The sequence below is a fragment of the Larus michahellis genome, chromosome 4 (assembly GCF_964199755.1).
Source record: "Larus michahellis chromosome 4, bLarMic1.1, whole genome shotgun sequence".
Classification (NCBI taxonomy): domain Eukaryota; kingdom Metazoa; phylum Chordata; class Aves; order Charadriiformes; family Laridae; genus Larus; species Larus michahellis.
Window position 1 is genome coordinate 47414822 of NC_133899.1, and position 24608 is coordinate 47439429.

The 24608-nt window shown below is 46.2% G+C and overlaps 1 protein-coding gene across 3 annotated transcripts; it reads right to left on the reverse strand.

Moving 5' to 3' along the window:
• Nucleotides 1-109: 109 nt before the first annotated feature.
• Nucleotides 110-21508, reverse strand: SLC39A13 (solute carrier family 39 member 13). Of its 3 annotated transcripts, none has more exons than XM_074584381.1 (11): nt 21379-21475; nt 15752-15860; nt 14233-14532; nt 13673-13786; nt 11957-12078; nt 10554-10706; nt 5387-5476; nt 4966-5016; nt 4619-4751; nt 4389-4488; nt 110-2914 (listed from the first exon to the last, which is right to left on the reverse strand). In XM_074584381.1, exons 3-11 carry the CDS (start codon nt 14498-14500, stop codon nt 2839-2841), a joined length of 1107 nt encoding a protein of 368 aa, XP_074440482.1. In that variant the 5' UTR covers nt 14501-14532; nt 15752-15860; nt 21379-21475; the 3' UTR covers nt 110-2838. The 3 variants fall into 3 exon arrangements, with proteins under 3 accessions (XP_074440482.1, XP_074440483.1, XP_074440481.1); XM_074584382.1 differs by lacking the exon at nt 21379-21475 and adding an exon at nt 19041-20081; XM_074584380.1 differs by lacking the exon at nt 15752-15860 and having other exon boundaries at nt 21379-21508.
• Between the last annotated feature and the right edge of the window lie 3100 nt (nt 21509-24608).

Genomic DNA, 24608 nt, shown 5'->3' on the forward strand with positions numbered 1-24608 from the left:
GACTTCTCTAGAATAACCCAGGGATACTGCTCTGCAACTCAAATGAAATTTGAACTGAATTTGTAATTCAAAGAGAAGTAGTAGCTTCAACAAAAAAGCCACAAACCCACATGGAAAACCATTTATTTCATCTCTATTGTCTCCATGCAGAGCAGACCAATACAGATGAAGGGGGAAAATGCATAAGAGCAGCTGAAAAAATAGAGCTAGAAAATACGATTCTCTCTGCATTTCCAAAAGTGACAAATGTGGTGGAGTGGTGCTCCATTTCCTCCCAAGGCTCTCCATCCTCAGCCACAGGGCTGACGTAGTGGAAAACTAACGAGCTCCTTCCTCCCTCCCGCCCGCAAGCCCCGTGCTACCTCCTACCAGGGTATCTTCCCAAGAACCACAGACTGTCCAGGCCTGTGGTAGCAGCCAAGAAAAACAACTCAGGAATTCTTTCTTCAGCGTCATCCACTTCACATTCCTGAACGCCGAGCACAAAATCCTGACTGCGGTTTTCAGTCTTGGCAAGGCTCCGTGCTGATGCAACAACGCCAACTCACAGGCACTCACCTGGCAATGCCTCAACTTAAATGCCAACCTCATTTTGAGAAAGCCATCTTGGGAAGCAGCAGGCACATCTTTCTGTGGAAACCTGCTTCCTCCAGAGCCCTACTACAGGGTGTGCTTCGCTTCAGTCCTTGGGGAAGGAGAAAACACCCCAAAGCTAGAACTAGAGGGTTAGCATACTCTTTCAGTCCCTGCAGGCTAGTCAGATTAATCCTCCTTCCAGGAAAGCAGGAAGCGGACGCTACCTTCAGACTTCCTGACAAATGAATGATCGAGGGAGTACATTGGCAAAGGAAGGCAACTTTGTAAAGAGGAATAAAAACATTGCACTAAGCCTCCCTTGTTGTTGCAGTGAAACTAGTTACCGATGTAAGCCTGGGGTAAGGAAAGCTGAAAAGATTTTAAACAGCAGTTCCTGGGCAGAGAGAACTGCAAGCATGAGCTCTCCAGCGCTCTCTGAAAAGTAGGACAGGAGCTGTCATAAAAAAAGAACTGTGTCAACAGTTCAGGAATCTCTTAGGGAAGTAAATGCCTCTGCTGTGGGCAGCATACCTGCCTCGTTGCTCTGACCCAAATCGCCCTCTCAAGGGACAAGGCCTCTTGATAAGGCCCTGTGCAGACTGGAGAGCTGTACTGATTTACAAAAGCTGTTTAAAAACAGAGCTGAGTTGGTGCAATACGCATTGTGGCACCTGTTTTATGTCCAATGACTCTGCTAGTTCAATTAGATCTGTTTTTAAACAGATTTAAGCTAGGTGAGGATAAGCTCTGCAGAAGGGATGATCTAGTAATTGTGCACATCTCTGCAGTAAGAAAACATCCCTGTGGAACAACGGCCTGGTCAGGCCCGGGAGCTGGGATGCAGGAAAGCACTAGAAATGTAATTTACTTTCATGGGGCTCAAATTGCCAAAAATTTTATCCCAGGAGTCACACAACTCCTCTTAAAGCATACTTATTGTCACCCTTTCATATCCCTTTCTCTCCTTACTTAGCACATAGCTTTTCTAGACCTGTTTTTTAAAATCTTTTCACCAGACGTTTCACCCTCCCTCCAGTATTCTTCGCTGCTGTGCCCCTTCCTTTAAGGGCTGTCAGTATTATTTCTTATCCATTCATCCCCAACAGACTAACTCCACTGTGAGGTAAGAACCCCAAAAATAGGCTGCCATCTACATTTTTGGTTATAGCATGCTCTTAAATAGTCTACACTGAACAGAGGAAAAGCTATCCAGGGGTTATCGGTTCCTGACCAGGCTGTAGTGTTCAACTATTGCCCAAAATGCCCAGACCTCTGCCATGACAGTCTAGGGCTGCTGTAGCATGCCAGGCAGGGCTAACATGCTACACCTCGAGAGAGCTCTGAAGCATGGTGTGGGGCAGAGGATGGGTGATTTGAGTCTTGAAAGCAGGCTCAGAGCCACGTTCAGCTAATCGTTAGGAGGAGAGGGAGCTCAGCTGCAACAGCTACATGGCCTTCCTTCCAGATGTAGGTGACCTGGTAGCACGGCAACAGAAGAAACATTTACTGACCATTTTTCAGATAAACAGGCTGTGCTGGCTATTGGAGTGGTTAGGGCTGAGGCAAGTAATCTCCAAGCTGAGCTATTTAATTGTAGTGACCTATCCTAAAGTGCCTCAAGCTTTTGGCTCGATTTCAGCACGAACAAATACAAAATAGACCAAAGACGTGGACTGCTGAGGCTAATACTACCTTTAGGAACAAGTGATGTCAATGAAAAGCCGGAGATCAAGTTGGAAAGGGTCTTTTCCCCTCTATCTCATAGCACCGTAACTTCTCATGGGTAGGGAGCTCTGGCTAAAGCTGTTAGCTTATTGTTGCTTTGCCATTCTTCTTCTGCCTCCAGCTGTTAAGAGTGGTAGGAAAAATGCTTCCTCTTCATCAGTTACAGGAATCGCCTCTGTTGTTTTCATGCGAGAGCTTGGGAGGTGCAGTTCCATCAGAATGAATCAAATGAAACATTGTCCATTTGCTGTGGAGCACTCGTTCAGTTCATTTCTGCTCACTGTATCTTTTGCTCCATAAACAAACAAACAAAAAACCCGGAAGCCCCGATGTGTGGATTTTAGCAGAACAGAGATAGGAGAGCCAGGGAATGAAGTCTTGCACACACAGACCTCTTTCTCACCTGCTTCTCATACTAGCAGCCAGATCCGCACACACACACAGAGGAAGTAATATTAGTGTTCCTTATTGCTTTGTAACAGCTCAGAGTCACTGTGGTAGGTGGCCCTGGGAGGCATCATGAGGTCTGCGCAGAGGTCACTCAGTTGTGAGCGAGAGTAGCACCATGACTGTAATGCCTGTACACAGGAGCAGAATTTGCTGCAGGGAGTTCCTGGGAAAGAAACAGCAAAATTAGGAGGAGCCATAGACCAATCCCAACAGGCTCATGAACGGTTTGTTCTTTGTCCTTCCAAATCTACCACATGGAGAACACAACAGCTGTATGAAGCCACTAACACAGCTGAGAAGACTCCTTCCCAGCACCCCAAGCAAAGTTGTTGTCTATAAACTGACATGTATTTGTTTCATTCAGCTGCATGGCCTGACTTCAGGTTTCAAAATCAATTTAAGCTGATTCAGTCATTCAGCTACCCAGGTATATATTCCTGTCCTTTCCCTCACAAGAGAACCAGCACTTGTGCAGCATGTTAACAGATACTTTAGGGACCTCATCCAGCTAACAACTACAGTTATGAAAATTAAAAAAAAGCTGATGAATTTTGCCATTCTTTTAGCACCATCTCAGGTTTATGCTGGATTGAAGTGACCATGTAGCTACTGCCTCTGCATACTCTGCCAACAGATCTGCCAGCACAAGAGGTTACCAACCCAAAAGCAAGCTCCCAACTGGTTATTAACATTTCTCCACCAGAGGTTCCTGCCTCCTCAGACATAACTGTGGAGCTGTTTTTTGAGCACTTTGTTAACAGTTTCAGTCAAAATGAACTAGGTGAGACAAGGCTTCTTGGCTACTGAACTACTGCAGTTACCTGTCTCACCACAACTGAAATAGGAAGGAACATTCAGGGGCAGCTCTGCCAGCAGATCTGAGAGGGCCTTTACTGTGGTACACCTGGATTTGGACCTGCTACAGCCTTAATCAGGCTGCAAAAAACTAGAATAATACAAATGAGGGGAGGCCAGATATACCAGAATATTTATACTGGTGTAGAAGAGAGATGACTGAGGTGGGATACAATAACAGCCTATGAAATGCTGAATAATAAAGAGAAGAAAACCATCATTTTCTACTCACACAGCAACACAGCAGCATCTAATAAAAATTAATAAGCAAGAAAAAAACCCCAATAATAAGAATCATAATTTAACACACTGCAGTCAAACTATGCTAACTTGCTGCAGAAGGCAGATTGCAGAAGCCCAAAATAACGGATAGGGTCAAAAAGGGATGAGAGTAGCATGTGAAGAATAGGTTCACATGTGGTTATCAGACACACGCCTCTATGGGGCCCTAAACCACTACGTGTCAGAAGCTGACAAGAGTGGAGAACGAGTCACCTTACTAGACATGTTTCTAAGCAACCTGCTCTAGCTGGTCATGCCACATACTGCACTAGCACAATCTTTGAGACTGACCCAGTTGAAGGTTTTCATGTTTTATAGGGTCTTTGTAGTCCCATAAATGCAATAGCTAGCGCAACAGTCTATCTAGATTCCATCCCTATCTTGCCTGTGGGATTTGGAAAGCTGGAATTCATGTGGTCCTAGAACAGACGTGGAGAAGGCTTATATCCCTGCTCCCCGGCAGCAAGAATTGCTGCAGCAGAATAGGAGGGAGCACTTACCAAGGATTCTTTTCCTCCAGGAGATCAGGCACAACATTTACCAAGGCAATATACAGAAATCCTCCAGAAGTGAAAGGGAGGATCCAGGCTACCGTTTCCCCTGCACAAATACAGAAAGCTTTTGTTATTACTGTTATTTCTGGGAGAGAACAGAAAAGGCAAAGAAGATACACACATGGGTGTGACAGGCCCCACCCTCCTATTCCTACAGAGGTCCCAGGGAGCCTTACCTGCTCCTTTTGGTGACTGAGCACATATTGCAAAGCAGGCTCCTAGAATCCCCCCCAGAGCTGTAGAAAGCTGCATCTTGGCTGCACTCCAGCGGTCAAACCCAGCCCGAAGTAGGATTGCAAAGTCTCCAACCTAAGAAAAACAAGAGCTGACAGTTAACAAATATGAACATTCTCAGTTACAAGAATAGTGCTTCAAGACTGTTTCTGGTTTTCCACGTTACCAGTTTCCCAGAGGGAGCAGCTTTCAAAGGGACAAGAAAATGTTACCCAGACCCAGCCCTCCTCTTAGCAGATGAAGCACCCTTGTAATCTCTCATGATGGCAGGATACAAAGCCCCTCTCACCTCATGTGGGATTTCATGCAGGAGAATGGCCATTGTGGTTAGGAACCCAACCTGTAGCACAGGAGAGAAGGTGATTAGGAAACGGTTCCCCCAGCTCTGAGAGATAAGACTTTCATCAGCATGTCAAGGCCCCTTTCTCCAAGTTAAGACTTGTTACTCAGAGTTTAGAGCTATTCAACAAAAGGGTAGATGAGCTAACCCTTCCCTTAATGCCAGTACGAATGACTAACATGTCCCAAGTTTGAAGAAGCTCCGCACCAGAGGATCAGGATAGGGTGGATTTTTACTGTAGTCTCCATTTTCTCAGAAACTTCCAGAAAATAGGAGGGAAGTCCTCATATCTTTGGGTTTTTTGCATGCTGCATCACACTTGACAAGAGGCCTCTGCAGTTCAGTACACAGCTGGCGACAGAAACCTTACCTTTCTGCTGACCAGGAAGCTGGCTGCTACTGCCAAGCCGTGTGTAAAGTTATCAATGGTGTTGGCCAGCAGATTGAGGTATCCACTAATCTGCAAAGAGAAGGAAGAACCCTGATAAAGGAAGAGACGTAACAAGACAAAAGAAAGCACACGGCTTAGACAAAGGTTATACAGAGTCACTGTCAGATGGGAAAGGTCAGGACACAGCCCTTCTTCAGATCTTCTGGTGAAGATCTGAAACTATGTCACAGTGCTCAAGTACAAATTAAATGTTATGTTCAATTTTAGAGTAAACTAAGTTTTAGGGTAGGCAAGTACTGTCTGAGATTAGGATAATCACCTTATGCAAATGACAAAGAGCTCTAGAAACAGAAAACGAGAAAGGAAAAAGAAGAACGCTAAAATGCGAGAATATATCTAAATCAACCCAATTGTAGGTAACACTGACTAATTTACACCAGTGACTGGCTTCAAATATGACCTGACCTCGTTTTCTAGTCAGGTACTTTAATATCCAACTGTTAAATATCTCCTCTTCAAAAGCTGGCATGAACAATGCAACAGAACAAATGCTGCTGAAATTGCTTTTTATAACTAAACAAATCTTCAAGCATTGTACTAAAAAAGCTTGTGCTTGTGGGTTTGCTTTCCCTTACCAAAGAATAAAAAGAGAAGATAGTGATGACAGTCACCAAAAAGCCACCTACTAGAAGGCTGGATAGCATATATACGCACTTGCCTATAAACACATTTCTTAAAATTATAAGCATAAAACAGCTTCTTTCCTTACAAGTCCATCTCCATGTTAGATTTCCCTGTCATGATAACTATGGTCATCTCCAGACAAATTCTGAGTATTTGACCTGAAGTGATTTATGAGGGTACCACTACAGATATTTTGCTCACTGGTTTTTGGGGTTTTTTCCATCAGATTTAACAAAAACTACTGCATTTCACTATACAGCAGTTTAAATTGTTATCAAACCAGGTGTTAGCCAATATATCAAGCTGTTCCTGAACTGCAAGAACTAAGTCAGCATACACTAACTCCAAATATAGGGCAGCATGCAGTGAGTGGAGAGGAGTGACTGCCTAGAAACTGTGAGGCATTAACCTCTTACTTCACTGTAGCATCAGATGCCAAAGTTCAGCTGTAAAAACACATGTGCTGATGGATTTCATGATCCCTTTTTGGTCTTCTGCTCTTCCCTGTTCTATCAAACTCTGCCTGGGGCACCTTTTCTTCCTGCCATCTGAATGCCATAGCTCAGGTCAGGCTTTCTGTCAAGTCTCTCCCCAAAACATCACCTCTCTGCAGGACACTTCTACTGCACAATCCCAGGACATCTTTATAGGCTTTTGAATTTTAAAAGTGCATTGATGATTAAATATGAAAATAAAGAATTAAGCAAAGCCTAAATACAGATCACGCTTAAGTAATGAACTAAGTAACATCTGCACAATGGATGCAGAAGTTCCTTGCATGTTTTTGCAAGAAGGGGAACACAAAGGGATACATGCAGGCAGACCCATGAACACAGCAGTTTTACTTCTCATTCCTCATTTTCAGTCAAATATGACTGTCTGAAATTTGTCCTTTTCATGTTGGGATTTTATGTGATTGCAGTTTCCCCACAGGCTAGTAATAATTATTCGCATAAGTTTTACACAAAAATGCTTTCCCCGTACCACCGCATAGGGAAAAAAATAGACTTCATGATTAAAACATTATGACTTGTTCTCGTCAGCGGCTTGGGCCAAAGCTGTCACTGAAAGAAGCAAAGCCTTGGAGTGCTCAGAAATAAATTGGGTTGATTTGACAGTTATGAGCCTCTGACATTTACATTTTGTGAATTCCTAATAGGATATTCTCGTTGCTCATAAAGCACACAGAGAGATGAAGTGTTTATGTTCATGCTTCAGAATTAATGTCACTGTGCAATAAAACATATTTCTACAAATCAGCAAAGACCCCGTGTGCCACAGGGAAAACAAAAGAATAAGCAAAGCAGAAGTACACTATAATGTTTTTACTTGCTGAGGGAATAAAGGCTGCAATGCAGGACAGAACTGATCTATGCCTGGGTGCAAAGGAAGGCTCCCACCTGCAGTTTTCAAGCCAGGACAAATCATTACAGCAGCAGCTGAAGAGCAGAAGTTCTAATACATATGTACAAAGGATGACTGATTACAGCTTACTAATCATTAAGCCCTGAAGGGTAACTTTGTCTGTTTCTTTGTTTAAATAGCATCTTTCACTTTTTTTTTTTTTCTGAAAAAAGGGGGTTACTGAGTGAATAATAGAACCAAAGAAGTCTGGCTTGCTATGGCATCCTCTCTTTTCTTTGCAAGCACCTATTTTGCTCGCTCCCAGCCAACATCGTTTTCCCTGCATGTCCCTTTTCCACCCTGCACTGCATGACAGCCACTTCCCCACCAGGTAGGGGCAGTGAGACTTACCTGCTGGTCTGCCAACCAGGCAGACCTGCCAAGCAGCACACAGTACCTAAGTTCTGCCAGTTTTTCAACTGGGCATTAGTTTGCATTCCTCCTCTATCGCCATGCTGATTTTTATGGAACTTGCAGAAATCTGATTACCCTCAAGACTTCTATCCTCTTTTGAACTCAGGTAAAATTAATTACGGGTTCAAAAGTTATTGAAAACGAAGGGCAGAACAGATGGACAGACAGATGGAATGACTGCTTATGTTGTTGCCTAAGGAAACAGGCTAACAACGCATGAATATCTTGGTAGTTTTAGTAATTTCCCCCCTATCAGAAGGGCTATTAAAATATTCAGATTATATAGCTCAGAAGGTAGAAACTTGAAACTACACCAGTTAACTCATTAGTTTCTAGTTGACATATTGACAACAGTCTACAAGACTGAGCAGACATGTTAGGATTTTAAAGCTAGAAGGTCTCTCCATTGTTGTCTAGACCTTCTACATAACACAACTGAAACAATCTCATTCAATTTCTGCACAAAGCCCATTGTTTCTTAAGCTATAGCGTACTTTCTACAAAGTAGCTTAAATCACAGAATCACAGAAACTTCAGAGTTGGAAGGGACCTCTGGAGATCATCTAGTCCAACTCCCCTGCTAAAGCAGGATTGCCTAGAGCACATTACTCAGGACTGCATCCAGGCGAGTCTTAAAAACCTCCAGAGAAGGGGACTCCACAACCTCCCTGGGCAGCCTGTTCCAGTACTCTGTCACCCTCACCGTAAAGAAGTTTTTTCTTATATTTGATCGGAACTTCTTATGTTCTAACTTGTGCCCATTGTCCCTTGTCCTGTCACTGGGAACCAATGAAGAGTCTGGCACCATCCTCCTTCAACCCACCCTTTAGATACTTGTATGCCATAGTAAGGTCTCCCCTCAGCCTTCTCTTCTCCAGGCTAAAGAGTCCCAGCTCTCTCAGCCTTTCCTCATAAGGGAGATGCTCCAGTCCCTCAATCATCTTTGTTGCCCTATGCTGGACCCACTCCAGTAGTTCCCTGTCCCTCTTGAACTGGGGAGCCCAAAACTGGATGCAGTATTCCAGTTGTGGCCTCACCAGTGCAGAGTAGAGGGGGATAATGACCTCCTTCGACCTACTGGCCACACTCTTCCCTATGCAGCCCAGGATTCCATTGGCCTTTTTGGCAACAAGGGCACATCGCTGGCTCATGGATAATTTACTGTCTACCAGGACTCCCAGATCCTTCTCCTCAGAACTACTTCCCAGCAGGTCCACCCCTAACCTATACTGGTGCTTAGCATTCTTCCTCCCCAGGTGGAGGACCTTGCACTCGCTTTTGTTGAACCTCATTAGGTTCTTCTCTGCCCAGCTCTCCAGCCTGTCTAGGTCACGCTGGATGGCAGCACGGCCTTCCGGAGTGTCAGCCACCCCTCCCAGCTTGGTATCATCAGCGAATTTGCTGAGGGTACACTCTGTCCCATCATCCAAGTATTAATGAATATACTGAACAAAATCGGACCGAGTATTGACCCCTGGGGGACACCACTGGTTACAGGCCTCCAACTAGACTCTATGCCGCTGATCACAACCCAAATCACAGGTTAAAGCCCACTAGTGACAAAGAATCTACTATGTCTCTAAGGTAAGTTGGTCCAGTGGCAAGTTACCCTCAGTTACAGAGTTGTCTTTGATTTCAAGTCTGCTACAATTTGGTATAGCTTTAACTATTCAAATTTAGTCATGCCTCTACATGGGTATTTGTATACTTTAAGTCACCCCTGATCTGGCACATCTACAGAGCTAAAGAGCAACCCCTTTACAAATTATCAGTAGTATTTTTGATATTGTCAATAACACTACTGGAAAAAGGTAGATAGCTGTTTTGTTATTGCTATACAGAAAGAGGAACACTTGCCTCTTCTCTTACACACTATTTCCTACTCACCCATCCTCCTGACTGTAGCATGATAATGGAAGAATATGTTCAAACAATTTCCTACTGTGATTCTCATGCCTTTTTCCAGCACACTGGCTTCCTGGAAACTGTCCCTATCTTGTAAATGTGATCTGCATTCTTTCTTAAATATTTGCATGTATCAAAACATCTTAAAATTCATCTCTTCTGACCTCGTGCAGTCACAATGCGCCATTTAAGTAATACAGTAGTATCTGCAAATGTGAAGATACACTGTTTTTATAAATAACCACTTAGAAAAACTGAGAAACTAACTTCTAAGTGTTACAGTGGGTAGCTTCAACTGTCAAAACCCTTCCAAAAGGTGCCTTAAACGGAAATGTGCAGCTCACAATTGGTACAATGCAGGCACTAGAGAATATAAAATCATGGCAGAAAAAAATAAGCAAATAAAGATATAGCTACTATATAACAAAACGTGAAAGTACTGTACTTTGGTGTCAGGATTCAGCCAAAATGCACATCATCAGACTTATGCCTGCACAATAGCGACTTTGCCTCTTTTGCATAAGCTGCAGTGCAGATTTTCTCCAAAATTTTTGCTATTTCCTCCCTGCTGTGGCTTGGACAGACACTTTGACAGCACAAAATTAAGCACAACTCACTCAAACACCGAGTTCCTCAGTCAGGCACAGTTCTTTCCACAGACAACTCATCCTCCTGATTGAATTTTAAAACATGTGCTCCGAAAACCTAAGATGTGAAGGTCAGTTTGTGGGTCTCTTACCTTGATTCTGTTGTCTGTTGGACAAGACTGGAGAGAAGAGCCATTACACTGAGTTGAACCCTTTCCTGCTCTTTGGGATTGGCCTGCCACCTTCGGCAGGGGGTAGCCACTTCCATTGTGAATCTTTCTTGCTGGTGCTTTGGAATCACAGCCCTAAATTAGGGGAAAACAACTTGTTACTGCCTTTTTGTCAGAGATGAATGGGCATGAATCAGGGTCAGAATTCTGATCTTCACTCTTAATCCTTTTGTCCTTACAATGCAAATCAGCAGCTTTGGTACCCCAGTTTAATAATGACAACTGCCATAAATAAGACAGATTTCACAGAGTATTGTGACATCTGCACTGTGAGACAAGAACAGACTTCCCCAATCACCAAGAGAAGAAAAGTAGAAAGAGAGAGGAGGAATTGGAGTCACGCCCCCTTGGCATGAGCCAGGTTTCACTGGAAGGACGAGGGACTGAGTCTGCCACTCCTGCTGGCAGCTGCTGCCCAGAGAAATACAACTCTATCTGGGCAGGGGATGGGAGAAAAAAAGAGTTTTACTAAGTCTAGAGAATTATTCCAAACAACAAAACGTTCGTCTCGGACTTCAGTCTCTCTGTAAATGAGAAGATTCATTTCAGACTTTAAAGTCTCATGTTGAGTCAAAGTAACACCTAATTGCTCTCATGCAGTGCCTGACATGCAGTTTCACCTGTCAAAAGACATGCCACAGCAAGGACCGAACAGTCTATAGGAGCTGCTGCTAAGTGTTGTGCTGAGGACTAGCTCCTCTCCTCTATCTTGGAATTACCTTCTGGTACCTCTGTCTACGTTGCCCCTTTGCAGCTGGGTGACTCTCCTCTGAACCATTACTTAGTATTATCTGGCCCCTTATAGATACTTAATATAATCATAAACCCCTCCTACCACACAAAGTTACCCGAACAAACACTTCGTCCAGGCCACACTCAAGAAGAGTGAGCTGTGAGGAACGCCTTCCAGAGAAGGCTGGTCTTTGTTCTGACTGAAGACCAAGAAGGGAAGCGAGTCACGATGGCTCAGTGGAAAATGCACCAGCAAGCTGCTATCCCTCAAAGCTTACTTGAGCAAAAGACTCATCTGCAGCGCACTCCAGCTCCCAGTCCCCATAAAAGGAGAGCTCTCCTACACAAACCACATCAAGAACAAAACCAGCCCAGAGGTGAGAAATCACAGCTAAAACCACAAAACCAAAGCCTGGAGTGAAACACCTTCTAGAGCCCAGTGTCAAAGAAGTGACAAAAAGCTGCCAAATGGCATTGACAAACTACTCACAGCTCCAGGATCATTTGCTGAGCCTGTCAGATAGGGCAGATGAGGTGTTTAGTACAGTGGTCCAAACATAGCAGCACACCCTCCCCTCCGGCTGCTAACTTACCACACTGGGGCACTCCTTCTCTTCTTTCTCTAGGAAGATCTTCTCTAGAATGAGGAAGGTCAGGAAACCAATGATCACCCAGAGACCCAGAAGTTTCTGCTGCTGGAAGCTCTGCCCTTCTCCTGAGGGACAAGTGAGAAATCTTCATGTCACTATCAAGTACACCGTGTTTCCCACATGTGAACCCACCCTGCCTCAGACAGTTTAACCAGCAGTTCCAAGACAAAAAACAAGATGCAACAATGGAAACACCTCCTGTAGGAATAAGGAGCAAACACATTGCACAGCAAATTAGTTTAACTTGCACATTCTTGATCTAACAGATATCATCATCTCAGGACACTCACAGTGAGAGCCCCCACCCCTTTTGCTTCAACAGTGCAATCCAGAATATTTCCTGACAACACTGGGAATTTTCCTGAACTCCAGAGGCAAGTGAATATTACAGCAATAGAAATCCTGCAGCTGTATCCACTGAGCAGCAAGCCCTGACATGAAATCTGCCATTAGTGGAGCTACAGACTCACCTTCCCCTTTCTGCCACACCTGGGCAAGTTATTAAGCCCAAAGCTATAAACTTTCTTTTCAGTTACAGCCAAGCTTGTGAGATAATCATCCATTCAGCCTGGCTGCAAAAATGGAGATTGCATTGCAGCGGGAGAACAGAACGACTCTGTAATGCGGCTTACATGGGTCAAGGAAACCTTTATGCTTCAGGACAGTCTGGCAGAAGCAAACAAGCTAGAGCAGGAAGACAGAGTCATTTGGGAACCACTGCAGAAAGGCGGGGGAAAAAGGACAACAGGTTCTGCTGGCAGTGCTAGAGTCATGAGGAGGAAGAGGACCAAAGCCCCAGCAGATGTGAAATCCCAGGACGTAGGTGCAAGGAAGTCTGCGAAACCCTGAGCACCCTTTTCCCTCTCTCATATTTTCAGTGTGAAAATGATTTCTCGGTTTCTCAACAGGTGGGATGCAGCAGCACTTGCTTTCTATGCTATCAGTTTGCTGAAGCAGAGATACAATCACCACAGGTTTCAACAACCCTGGCTATCTGAGGGGTGAAGGAGATACACCGAGACCACAAGCTCTATCCCAACCCATACAGTGTTTAGTTCTCTGGCAAACACAGCTTTCTGTCATCTGCATTTCCTTTTTATCCCCCTGCTCCTGCATCTTAGACATGGCTCTGTGGACAATTTTCCATTACTTTCTTGAGCAAAGACTGAGAGGGCAACACATTTGGGCTTCCATAGATCGAAGTACCCACCATCCCCACCTGACATGGTGCACACGTTCATGTACCAGACCACCCACGCAATAACAACTTCGCATCAGGTTAAAGAAGCATTCCCTTTCCTTACAGAAATGACAAAGGAAAATCAACAGAGATTTACAGGAGTCCAAGGCAAGACAGGAAAAGCTGATAGACAAGAAATCCATTGCTAGTTACTAAACATAAAGAAACCATGTCCAACTCAAGAAGCCTCCAATCTCAAAATCTTCGGAGGACTGCAGAGTACAAAAATGAGGTATTATTTTATTGTTCTTATATCCTTCCCTCGGCTTTTACACAGTGTTTGAGAGAGAATACCAGCCTAGAGTAGTTCTTGGCCTGACCCAGCCTGGCTGGTCTTGTGTTTTCAAGATGGAACAGACTCAAAAAGTGTAGCAGTAGGCGTAGCACGGACTGTTTCTAGGCACATAAGACTTTCATACCTGTCGTTGCACTGCATGTGTAGGCCCACGCTTCAGGAAGCAGGTGCAGAAACACATTCCCCAGTAGTCCTCCAATTGCAAAACTCAACAACTGCTTCAAACGGTGTGATCCAGCTACAAAAAAAATAAAAAAAAAAGACCCCAAAACTGATCACAACTCAGCCGGGAGCCAAAACATCTCCAGCTGAGATTTTGCACAAAGAGACTTAAATTGGAAGCATCTGCAAAGCAAGTTTTCAAAGGAGTGAGCACAAAAGAAATAGCTGGAGTGCAAGAAAAAGCCCTTGCACCACTTGGCTGGGACAGCAGTGTGTGGGAGGGTCCTGGACCAAGCAGGGTGCAAAACAAACAAGCAATGCTCTTTGTACAAGCGCCATCCAGGGCTCGCATTTGTCCAAGGACTCCCTACCAAATTAGCAGGTATGGACTAAAGCACGGGAAATGGACTGTCTGTTTTAGAGGACAGTAGTTCTACAACAAGGTGCTGTTCATCACTGTGCCATTCAGTCACAACCCAGGACTTTTGGCTTCAGAAAGGCTAATGCAGGTAGCAGGCTTACCTTCTGACCGCAGAGCGGCTCCCGTCTCAAATGGGATCACCAGCAAGGGGAAGACCCCACTCAGCCCCACCATGAACGAACCGATGAGGGAACAAATCCAGGCATCCAGCCGCTCGCTGCTGAAAAGGTTTCCCCAGGACTCTGCCTCCTTCTCGCACAGAGGACCAGAACTAGCAGCAACATGACTCTTCGGGAGCTGCTGCGCTTCACAGGCCGCGATTAGAAACAAGGAGAGCGTCCCATCAAGCAGAAGCTTTTGTTTTGTCATCGCTAAGTGGTCTCAGCCAGGCTGGCCAATCTCTGAAAAGAACAGGGGAAAGCAGTTCTGAGAGCGTGCCCGAGACTCCCTCCCACTATCCCAGAGGAAAGGCCTCAGTCACACCATCCCCTCCCTCAGCATCTTAGGACAGGTATGTATCCCCATAAGGAACATCTGAAACTCTTCCCGATTTCAACACAGCACTAAAGGACAGGGAGGCTGTTTATCATCAGGTGTATGAAAGTGCACATGAGACATCTTGTGAAAGAGTCTGGCTTTCAGCATCTCCCCTCAGGTGGGCTGGACAAGGACTCCAAGTACCCTTGTCTTTGCCCTTCAGTGTCCCAAGGCTTCAGAGAAAGGTATCGACCAGAGATGCTACCCAGATAAGACTTCTCTTTGCCGTGGAACAGCATCCATATCACAAATATGGATGCAAGACAGGCAACATAACAGACGTCTGTAAAATCATGAGTGGTGTAAAGATGGCGAACAGGGCTAGATTATTCACCATCTCTTCAGATGAAAAGTGCTAACAGCCACCACATGAAGCCAGTGACGGTCAGCTTCAAAACAACACAAACAAATGTGACTCTTCATCAGCAGGTAACTTGTGTGATAGTACTTCTCAAAAAATGATGGAAAATTTTACCAGGGATTCAACAAAAGACAGGACAAGTACTAGAAAGACAAATCTATTGATTTTTCACGGTTAGACAGCTCACATTAGACTTAGGAAATCCCCTTATCTGAAAGGAGCTGGAGGCTGGAAAAGTAGTTGGAAAATATCATATATACTTGTCCTATTTTTATTCTTTCCTAGAAGGATACTGGGTTAGATGGTCTCCTAGTCAAAATTAGCACAGCTGTTACTAAGAACTCTTCAGTCACAAGAAAACTGGAGAAATGCGGACATATTAGAAGAGGAAAATAAAGATAATTACACTCTCGTTGGCAAGCAGGGAAGGAAAGCAAATGATGCAAAGGCTGAAGTACAAATGCTCCTTCAGTCTCCAGAAGAAAAAGTGAAATGTGACAAGCAAAATTAACTTGGAAATGGGAGAAAAGAGTGGGTTAGAAAAGAATGGCTTAACAAATGTTTACAAAACAGCTGTAGATCCAGAGGGAATAATGGCATTCACCTGAAAGCATTTAAGAAACAAGTCAAAGTCATCTCTGAAGCATTAGTGACCATCTTTGAAAATTTACAGGAATACGGGAAGGCCACAGAAGGCTGGAGAAGCATCATGCCTCACCTACCTTTACAAAAAGAAAAAAAAAGGTGGGAGAAGACTTAAGAAGTTACAGACCAGTAACTTCAATCCTCTGAAATAGTCTTGATCAAGTTAAATGATCAGTTTGTAGTTACCTACAAGATAAGAAAGTGATAAAGATAGCAAAGCATTAAGTAACAGCCAGACAGAAAGGGGCCTGAAATTACCAAGACAAAATTCAGGGTGTTGGAACCAATCTAAGGGCTCACCACAGCTGAAAAAGATGGAGTTGCCCCTCGTCCCCCACCCCTGCATGAACCATCCCCTCCCCATGCTCACACTTGACTCCATGAGTGAGCAGGGTCAGAACAAATTAGCAGGAAAAACTGTTTTTTTTTAAAGGCTTGGCCATTTTCCAATTTCAGTCCCTGAGCCAAATCACTGCAGGAGGAAGGCCCAGCTGCAGTGAGCAATCAAAAAGAAAAGGACAGGGTCCCATGTTTCCCATGAAGGGGAACACTGAGTTCCAGTGACCACGGACACCAGGAGCAGGGAGGATGGAAGATGGAGTCAATGAAGACACTGGCTTACCTAGCTGTGCGAGAACCGCTAAAACTTCTTGTGGTAAGATAATGTCTGATCAAGTGTAAACTCTACTGACCCATACAAAACCCACTTTTTTTTTTTCTCCCTTCAAGAAAAAAATAATCCCTCAATATAGCAAGTTCAAACCAGCTCAGGATTTTGTGGCATCTTACTGCACTATTTTGAACTGTCTGCAGGAACCCTAGACCTACCTATAGCATACCATCGAACCAATCTTGGTAAAGATCAGTACAAAACAGTATACTAAGGGGGAAAAAAAAAAAATCAAACGGACACGACAAAACAGTAACTCTGATGTGTCACCAAATAAGTAAAAATGCCTACATGCATTACAATGATTGAGAAATTAATTCCAAGCCAGGAGGCTTATGTTGCTGGAAAGTAGGCAAATGACATCCTGGGACATATTAGTAGCTACACTGTAGATGTGACACAGAAGCAGTGATTCCATTCCACTCCACACAGGTGAGACTTTAGCCAACAGACTGCACCCAGCCTCACATACTCTTCTTTATAAAAGAGATGCAAAAATCAGAGACATCGCAGTGCAAAGAAACAAAAATTAGGGTGTAGAAATCATGACGTGGAAAAAACGACTGAGGGACCTGGGTGTGTTTTGTCTTAAAAAGATAACACTGAAGGGAACAGAACAGTATGCATCCATTAAAAATCACGAGAAAGGGGGAAAGCGCTCAACTCTTCTTCCACATTGTAGCAGCAGCTCAAATGGTAAACAATATTCAGCCTGGATATGAAGAAACAAATTTACATGTTGCCAAAGTGGTGATATACTGAAACAGGTTATCTATGATGCAGAAACTTCAGGACTGTTTTTTTTGAATTTTGTTAGTTTTTTCTTTTGAGAAAAATAATAAATACCTGATGCAGGTGCTATTTTATTGCAAAGACTAGATCCCTTCTTGAAGTCCCTCTAGCCCTACACCTGTAATTCAATGAGAGCTGCTGAGATCCTTGTTCTACTGGCAGGACTCTACCAAAGGGGGCAGGTTTTCAGCTGTTAATCACTATTGGCACAACCACTGCAAAACATCAGGGAAGGAGGGTGGAGGGGGGGGCGGGGGGGTGGCAGCAAGAGACATTTTTATCTCTTACAGCACTCCACGCACCAATTCAACTCAGGCACAGAAGTGAACAGGCACTGAGCTGATGCTCGGAGCACTAGTAACAACTGTGAGGAGAGCCAGATGGGCCAGAGATGCTGCTCTCTGCCCTGCCACAGAAATATACCTGGGATGCTGCCAGGCCCTCTGGCTCCCCTCACTAGGATTCAGGCTCCCCCACAGCTATGCAGACACACAACTGCGGTAAAACTATGCCACGGAATCCCCCATATTTCTTCTTGAAACAAAACAAAAACACAAAAAAAACCCAAAACAAACAAAAAAAAAACCCAACAAAACCACAAAAAGATGGGAAGCTCTTAAAATGTTAGCTGTCCCCTAACTGAATAGTTTCTTCTGTCCCAAGCACCCATACAGGCTGAAGCCAACAGCCACAGAGGCATCTGCACAGGGAGGTGACAGGACTCTTCCGTCAGACTACACCAGCCACAGGCCTTCTCTCCACTTACTAGCTGCTGCATGACAATCTGCAGTTAGAGAATTTCCTGCTTTAAAAAAAAGATGGGCACCCCTTCCAACCCCAGAGTGGGCCTAATGGGTGCTCTTTTCCTTTACGGTGAGATTAGACCTAGAAAATGACTGAGAACAGCTTACTGTGAGGAGCAGAGCAAAAAATCAGGATTTATACAACCACCACATGCCTATGAAGAGGGAACAAACACATACAGCAAAACAACTGCTCTCTGCAGCTCGGCAATGATGGGAAGCAGCACAAACCGGCCTATTCTGCAACACTGTCATCACAAAGTCAACAGTGTCTGAGAAAGCCTGGAAAAGAAATCACTGCAACTGATGCAACAGGTCCATTTTTTTCCATCTTGTTTCCACTCTCACAGCCCACATCTGCCCCAAGAGACACATGAAAGGGTGTTTGAGGCTAAGTGACCAAACTCCTGGAGAGAGGCGCTAGCACACAGGACAAAGACCATGACCAGGTCCCTGAACACAGGCTGCATACCTGGCTTCATGTCCTTCTTACAGCAGCAAAAGGGACCCTTTTCCTCCAAAAAGGGATGGTGGTGGACAATAAATGGGCATGAAGGGGTAGAAAACCGAGTCCCCTAACTCACATTTGTGGCAGTCAACTTTCTGTGGCTCTCAGGTCTGTCTTCTCTTGTTATTCACACAGGAGAAAAACGGTGCATTTCTTTACACCTCTGCTGCTTGACTGTCATTACCTAGTGGCTCAAGAACATCCCTATCTCACGCAATAAATTCCTGATGCTTATAAAACCTCTATGAGGAACTTGGTGCATCATCCAGGACGCACCCGATCTTTGTGCCCAGCTAATTATTTACAGCATATTCCCAGCATTTGCTTCTTCCTAACACATCATAACCATTTGCTCTAAAAAAATGCACTATTTATCTCTATAGCCCCTTTGCTTCTCTATCTCGTTAGTATACGTTCCTCATGAGATGTTAAGTTTACTTAATGTTTGTAAAGTCTCTAAATTCAAACTGGCTGCTTCTAAGACAAATATTTAAGAGGAAAAAAAAGGAGCAGTCAAGATGTAGTCCTAGAAAAAAAAGCTCAAGAGACAAAATAATAGACTACAGTTGCAGAGCATGGAAGTCTTTACCTACCCCTAATTTTAGACAACAGCATCCGTTTTAGGAACCCAGCTAAAGAAGGTCTTGAGAAATTTCTAGAGAAAGGACCTGCAGGTTCTAGAGAAGTCTGTGGTCACTGTCAGGCAGAGGCATAACCAGGCTGATGGAGATGTGTTTTTCTCAAGAAGGGTATATGACCTATTTAAGCACATGCATGGGAGAGAAATAGCCAGTGCATCATTTACTTGTCAGTTTTGACAACACCATTTGGGATCACAGCTCACAGCTGCGCCGGATCACAGCCTGGTCACCATTACCACTGGCAGCACTCTCCAGAACACCACGTGTCCCACGCAGGTCTCTGAGCCGAGCATTCAGGAGTCAGGTCTGCTCAGCTCCTTCTGCAACAGTCTCAGGACTGGAATAACCGTGAGGTCTCCCCAGCTCAGAAAGAAGAAACAAATGAGAATTTGCCATTTACACACCCCTGAGTGGGGGCAGGGGGAGGCTGCCCACCAAGCCAGAAGAGCTTCTGCCCACCTCCCAGGAGACTCCTGGGCACACCCCTCCTCACAGCGCTCACTGAGCACCTCTGTAGCAGGCAGCGGCTGAGAAAACACAGACAAAACTTAAAATGTCAAGGCAAAAACCTACTGGAAAAGAGAAAATAAAATATTGACATGACGATGATTTCTGCAGCAACCTGCCATCTACCCTCCTAGACACTCTGCCTTTTCAGACCACACAGCTTCATCTTTGTCTCAGTATAATTGCCCATTGCCACACAATAACATTTTAGATGTTGTTGGGGGGGGGGAAATGAAAAAGAAAAGGCTTTTTTACAAGTGTTTTCCCTGGAAGCCGGTTGCTTGGTATTACAGCTGCAAGAGTACTGCATGGAATGGAAAAAAAGTTATTTTCCAGGGAGGAAGCATCATTTTCAGCCAAAAATATTCTCCACAAGCCGCCTCCCACCCTTAGCCCTGTGGAGAGCTTTGAATTCCTCCTGGTAGCCCTGACCTCAGTGGTGGCATAGAAGGTCGCCTGGTCCCGTGTCCGTGCCCCCCACACCCTGAGCACTCCCTTCTGTCTCAATCACTGCCCATCTTTAGGGAATGCACTGCTCTGGCAGGACCCTTCCCCTTTCCCCCATCCCTCTCATAAAATCCCACTTTGCACAGAGACTCGCCTTTCTGCAAATCATGCACATCGCTACATGCGCAGCTAAAAGCTGGAGCTGCACAGGATTAACACCAATGGGGTGCCGCAGATCAGAACAGATCGCAGACCCCGGTCAAATCTAAGAGCTGCCAAGGAAGGCAGTTAAAACACTGACTGAACACTACCGTAGTCTGAGAGACAGCGGCTCCTTCCCCATCCTACCCAGGATGAAAGAGAAAGTTTGTGGATCCAGCAATGGCGTTCACCCCCTCAGGGCTAGGTGGGATTTCTCTCCTCCCAGCCCACTCATCCTGACAGCCGGAGGCAGAGGCCGGGCAGAACCCGCCCTCCCGCCCCCCCGAGCAGACACCGGTGCCGCAGCCCTCGCCCAGCCTGGGCCATGCTCCGGCACAGCTCTTATCTGCAGGCGATTAACACGGCGGCCCCGCTCCTGTCATTGTTTCTAACATCACGGCGGATGGCGTCTGATGGGACAGACAGCGCGGGTTTTCCATTAGAGGAATGTTGACCAACGCAAAGTGGAACACATTGTGGATGGCCGGGGGAAGGGAGAATTAACCCTGCTCACGCACCTTATCGGACCAGTACAACAGTTGCCCGCCAGGGTTCATGTGCCACCGTGGCCACGCAGACCCCGGCCAGCCCGCGAAGCCGCGGACACCGCGCCGCGCGTCCTGCGGGGGAGGCAGGGAGCGGGGCACCCCCCCGGCGTCGAGACCTTTCCGCGGCATCGTCTGCCGAAGAGAAGCGACTTCCAAAACTTTCTCCGCTCCGTCCCGCTGGGACTGAGCTCCCAGCCCCGGGCACGCCGGGCCACAGGACGCCGTTCCCCCGGCAAGCTGCAGCAAAGGCGAGCTGGACCGGGGGGACGCCGGTCCCAGGAGCCCCAGGGGAGCAGGGGGGTCCCGAGAGCGGCGGCGTGAGGCTCGCTGGGCCGGGGCACGGCTCCCGGCAGCAGCGGCCCGGCGAGGCGCTGCCCCCCCACGTCTTTCCCAAAGTTGCCCTGGTCCGGGCCCCGCCGGTACCGGACTCGGCTCCGCTGCGGGTGGCGCTGCCGCCACCCGGGGCTGAGCTGCGCGGCCATACCGGTCCCCCACCACCCCCCACACCATAACAGCGGACCGGGGTAACTCGGCGACCCCCCCCCGCCCCCGGCTACGCCGCTCCCGGCCCCGCCAGCCGCCGTTACCGTGCGCCGCCGCCGCCACCGTGCCGCGGGCCCCGCCGCTGCCATCCAGCCGCGGCTCGGTGCTAGCCTGCCCCGCCCGGCGGCCCCTCAGCCCCGCCTCCCCCGGCCGGCCACGTCGGTCCCGGCCTCCTCGGCAACCAGCGTCGCCGCCCCGGCGAGGACCCGCCGCCGCGCTCGCTTCCGGGCGCCGGGCGCGCTTCCTGCCCCCCCCCGGCCCGACAGCGCTGGACGAGGCCGGGGGGGCGGCCCCAGCTCCGCCAGCTGGGCTCTCGGTGCCTCGGCGAGCCCCCGAGAGCCGGGTCCTAACCCCAGCGGAAGGAAAGTCCTGGCATCTGGTAGCGATCGTGCGATGTTTTTACGTACCCCCAGCAGGAGCTTCTGGGCGGTGGGACAGAAACAGGCGGGCTGTGGAAAACCTGTCTTTCCAGAATATGCTTACTGAGATCTTTTTACGTTATTTTTTTTTTTAAATCAGTCTTAATTGGATTATAAATTCTTCAGGCTCCAGATGTGTAAAGACGAGCGCAGTGGTTTTGAGCAGAATTTCTGGAAGTTGTTAGAGCAGAAGAAAGTATGGCAGCCTCCTCTAGGATTTAGCCTCCAAATGTTTTTTTAAAAGAGACGATGACTTTTAAACATATTTGCCTCCTCCTCACGGTTCCTTACAGCCTTCATGATGACATTTATGTAACCCCAGAGCTCCATAACCACCACTGTCCTGACTATTAGTGGAGAGGAATATCCACGGTTCTTGCAGAGATGTGCAGAAACTGCATATGCTCAAGAAACTAGGTCAGAGGAGAAGAGGAGAACAAAGATTTACTTTTTTAAAAGTTGAGCTAGTTTGGAGCTGGGTGGTTTCCAATACAGGCATTTTCCGAAATGTACCGATGTACCATTTAGTTCCATCTCTTACTGTTTTCTCTGAGACGGAGAACTTGTTTCTCACACCAATTTTCGCAATGAATCCCATTCCCCAAGGAGACACTGCTGCTGCTTCTTTCTACAGTTTCGCCCTAGCCTCATTACATCATACCAATGTCATGCCCTGGAGCCGGAGTTAGGAATTAAGTCAGCCACAGTGCCTGCACTGGTTTAGCTGCTTTTTCTGCCTCCATCTAACGGGAACACAATCCTACACGCTACTGCACTGCAAATGCAGTTTAAGAAAAGTTACATCTTTCTCACTTGCAAGCAGAATGTTTGTACAGGAAGATGAATTCTGAAAGTGAATTTTTAAAGAAAAAGTATTTTGCATTTTGTTCTCAGGTTCTAAGATTTATGGATCTTGTGTTCCACAGCCACTTTGCCACTGCCTGAATAACTACCACCAGTCTTCCTGAGCCTTGCTCCAGTGGCACCGTTCCCTGTGCTGATGGATCATATCTGTGATTATCACAGTTACAATAAGCACCTCCTCAGGTAAACCAAGCCACAGGGAGAATTTTGGACTATTGCAATCAATAGAGGTATCATGGTCTCAGAGAAATGAGTGAGAGTTTACTTTTGACTTCACTGATGTAGGATTTCACTCCAAGAATTTCAGATTTTATGACATTCTGCCATAAGCCAGCGCTGGAAGTATTCTGGACGAAATGTGCACTCAGTAGCTCGTGTCATCAAGTGGCAGCTGCTACTACAGCATGCGTCAAATGGAGCTTTTTCACAGTTGGTGGGGGAATTCTTAACTGCAGTGAATTTTCAGTGATAGTCTAGAGACCTGTATAGAAATCAGACTCCAGCAGGCTGGGTCCAAAAGCTGGTATTTTGTCACAATAGAGACTAGCTGACTGGAGCAGGGAGCAGGGACCTTCTCCTGCCCCCCGCCCCCAAGCCACGGAGCCGCTTCAACCTGATTTCTCTGAAAGTGACTTTTTGGTTTCTGTATTCTTTACTGAATGATTTCCTCAGCTGAGGAGAAAAAACAAACAAACAAACAAACAAAAAAACCCCCCAAACCCAAACCAGATCACTTTTAAAGGCAGACTAACAAAACCAGTCACCATATATCCAGTTCTTTGACTTATAACTGATGTTCTTGCCTCTCTAACATCTTTACTTGGGTGTCTCCAGCACTTACCCTTGTTACAATCTTTGTGGTCTCTTGTGTCTTTCTTGCCAGAGTGGGGCAATGATGGAACTGCAGCAGCTTTCCAGAGAAAAAAAAAAGTAAACCAACTATAGCACACTGTCACCCATGAAGACAAAGCCGTGGGGTACACCTTGTGCACAACCCCTGAAGGCTGGTATGTTGTGCTTCCACAAAAGCCAAGAGATGTCAGTGGAGCTTGGCACATCTTTTGGACAAATAATTTGTTTACTGAAAAATTCAGTCACTCAAAAGTATTAGTCAATTAATGGCAAATTCTGCAAACAGACTGATTTTAAAAACACGATTTTTGATTTTCTTATTGTTATGATTATTTCTTTTTAAATGTACTAAAGTAGTACATTATTGGCTGGGTCACCAATCTGAAAAATGCGTTTAGATCATTCAGCTGAAGGAAAAAAAAAAGATGGAATAAATGTAAAAGGAAGAATGGCAAATCAGTTATTCTCACACGCGTAATTGGTTCTTGAGGTTTCTGGAGTTTGTAGCTTCCAGTTGCTCGGGAGCGGCTTGACGCCGTGCTGGGGAAAGCGGCGATCCCGTTAAAGCTGTATTTCTGCAGAGCCACCGCGCGGAGGTGCTACCTGCCCGCGAAACGACATCGCGGGGCCCGGGCCGACTTCCCCTCTCCCTGCCGGGGTTTGCGCTAAAGCGTCTTTCGGTGAGGAAATCGGGAATTTCACCAGCGTCAGGGCGGGGAAGAAGATACAACCTGGTACAGCTACTGGACACAAGCAATTAAATCCAAGGGTCACACTGCATGAGTGGCCTTTGCAAAATATCCAAATGCCGTGGGGAGTTACATGGGACCTTGCAGCCCGAGCTCGGTAACGATTTGTTTTGCCGTCGCAGTGCACAGCCGAGCGTGGTACTTGGGCTTCTAGTGCAGTCGGGTTGGGGCATGAGGCTGGTACGGCTGTAGTGCTGGTCGCCTCTCCCCATTAAGATGAGGTGGTGTGCTGGCAGGATGGGAACGCCCCCCGCCCAAGGATGGTGCTAAACCTTCCCCTAGGAGACTTTCCTTTAGCCAAGCACAGCCTCAGTGGGAGTTAGGCCCTGAGTGTTGGACCCTCCAGAAGCGCTGGCTCCCTAGCCACCGCGGGGGGGTGTTCTTTCCTAG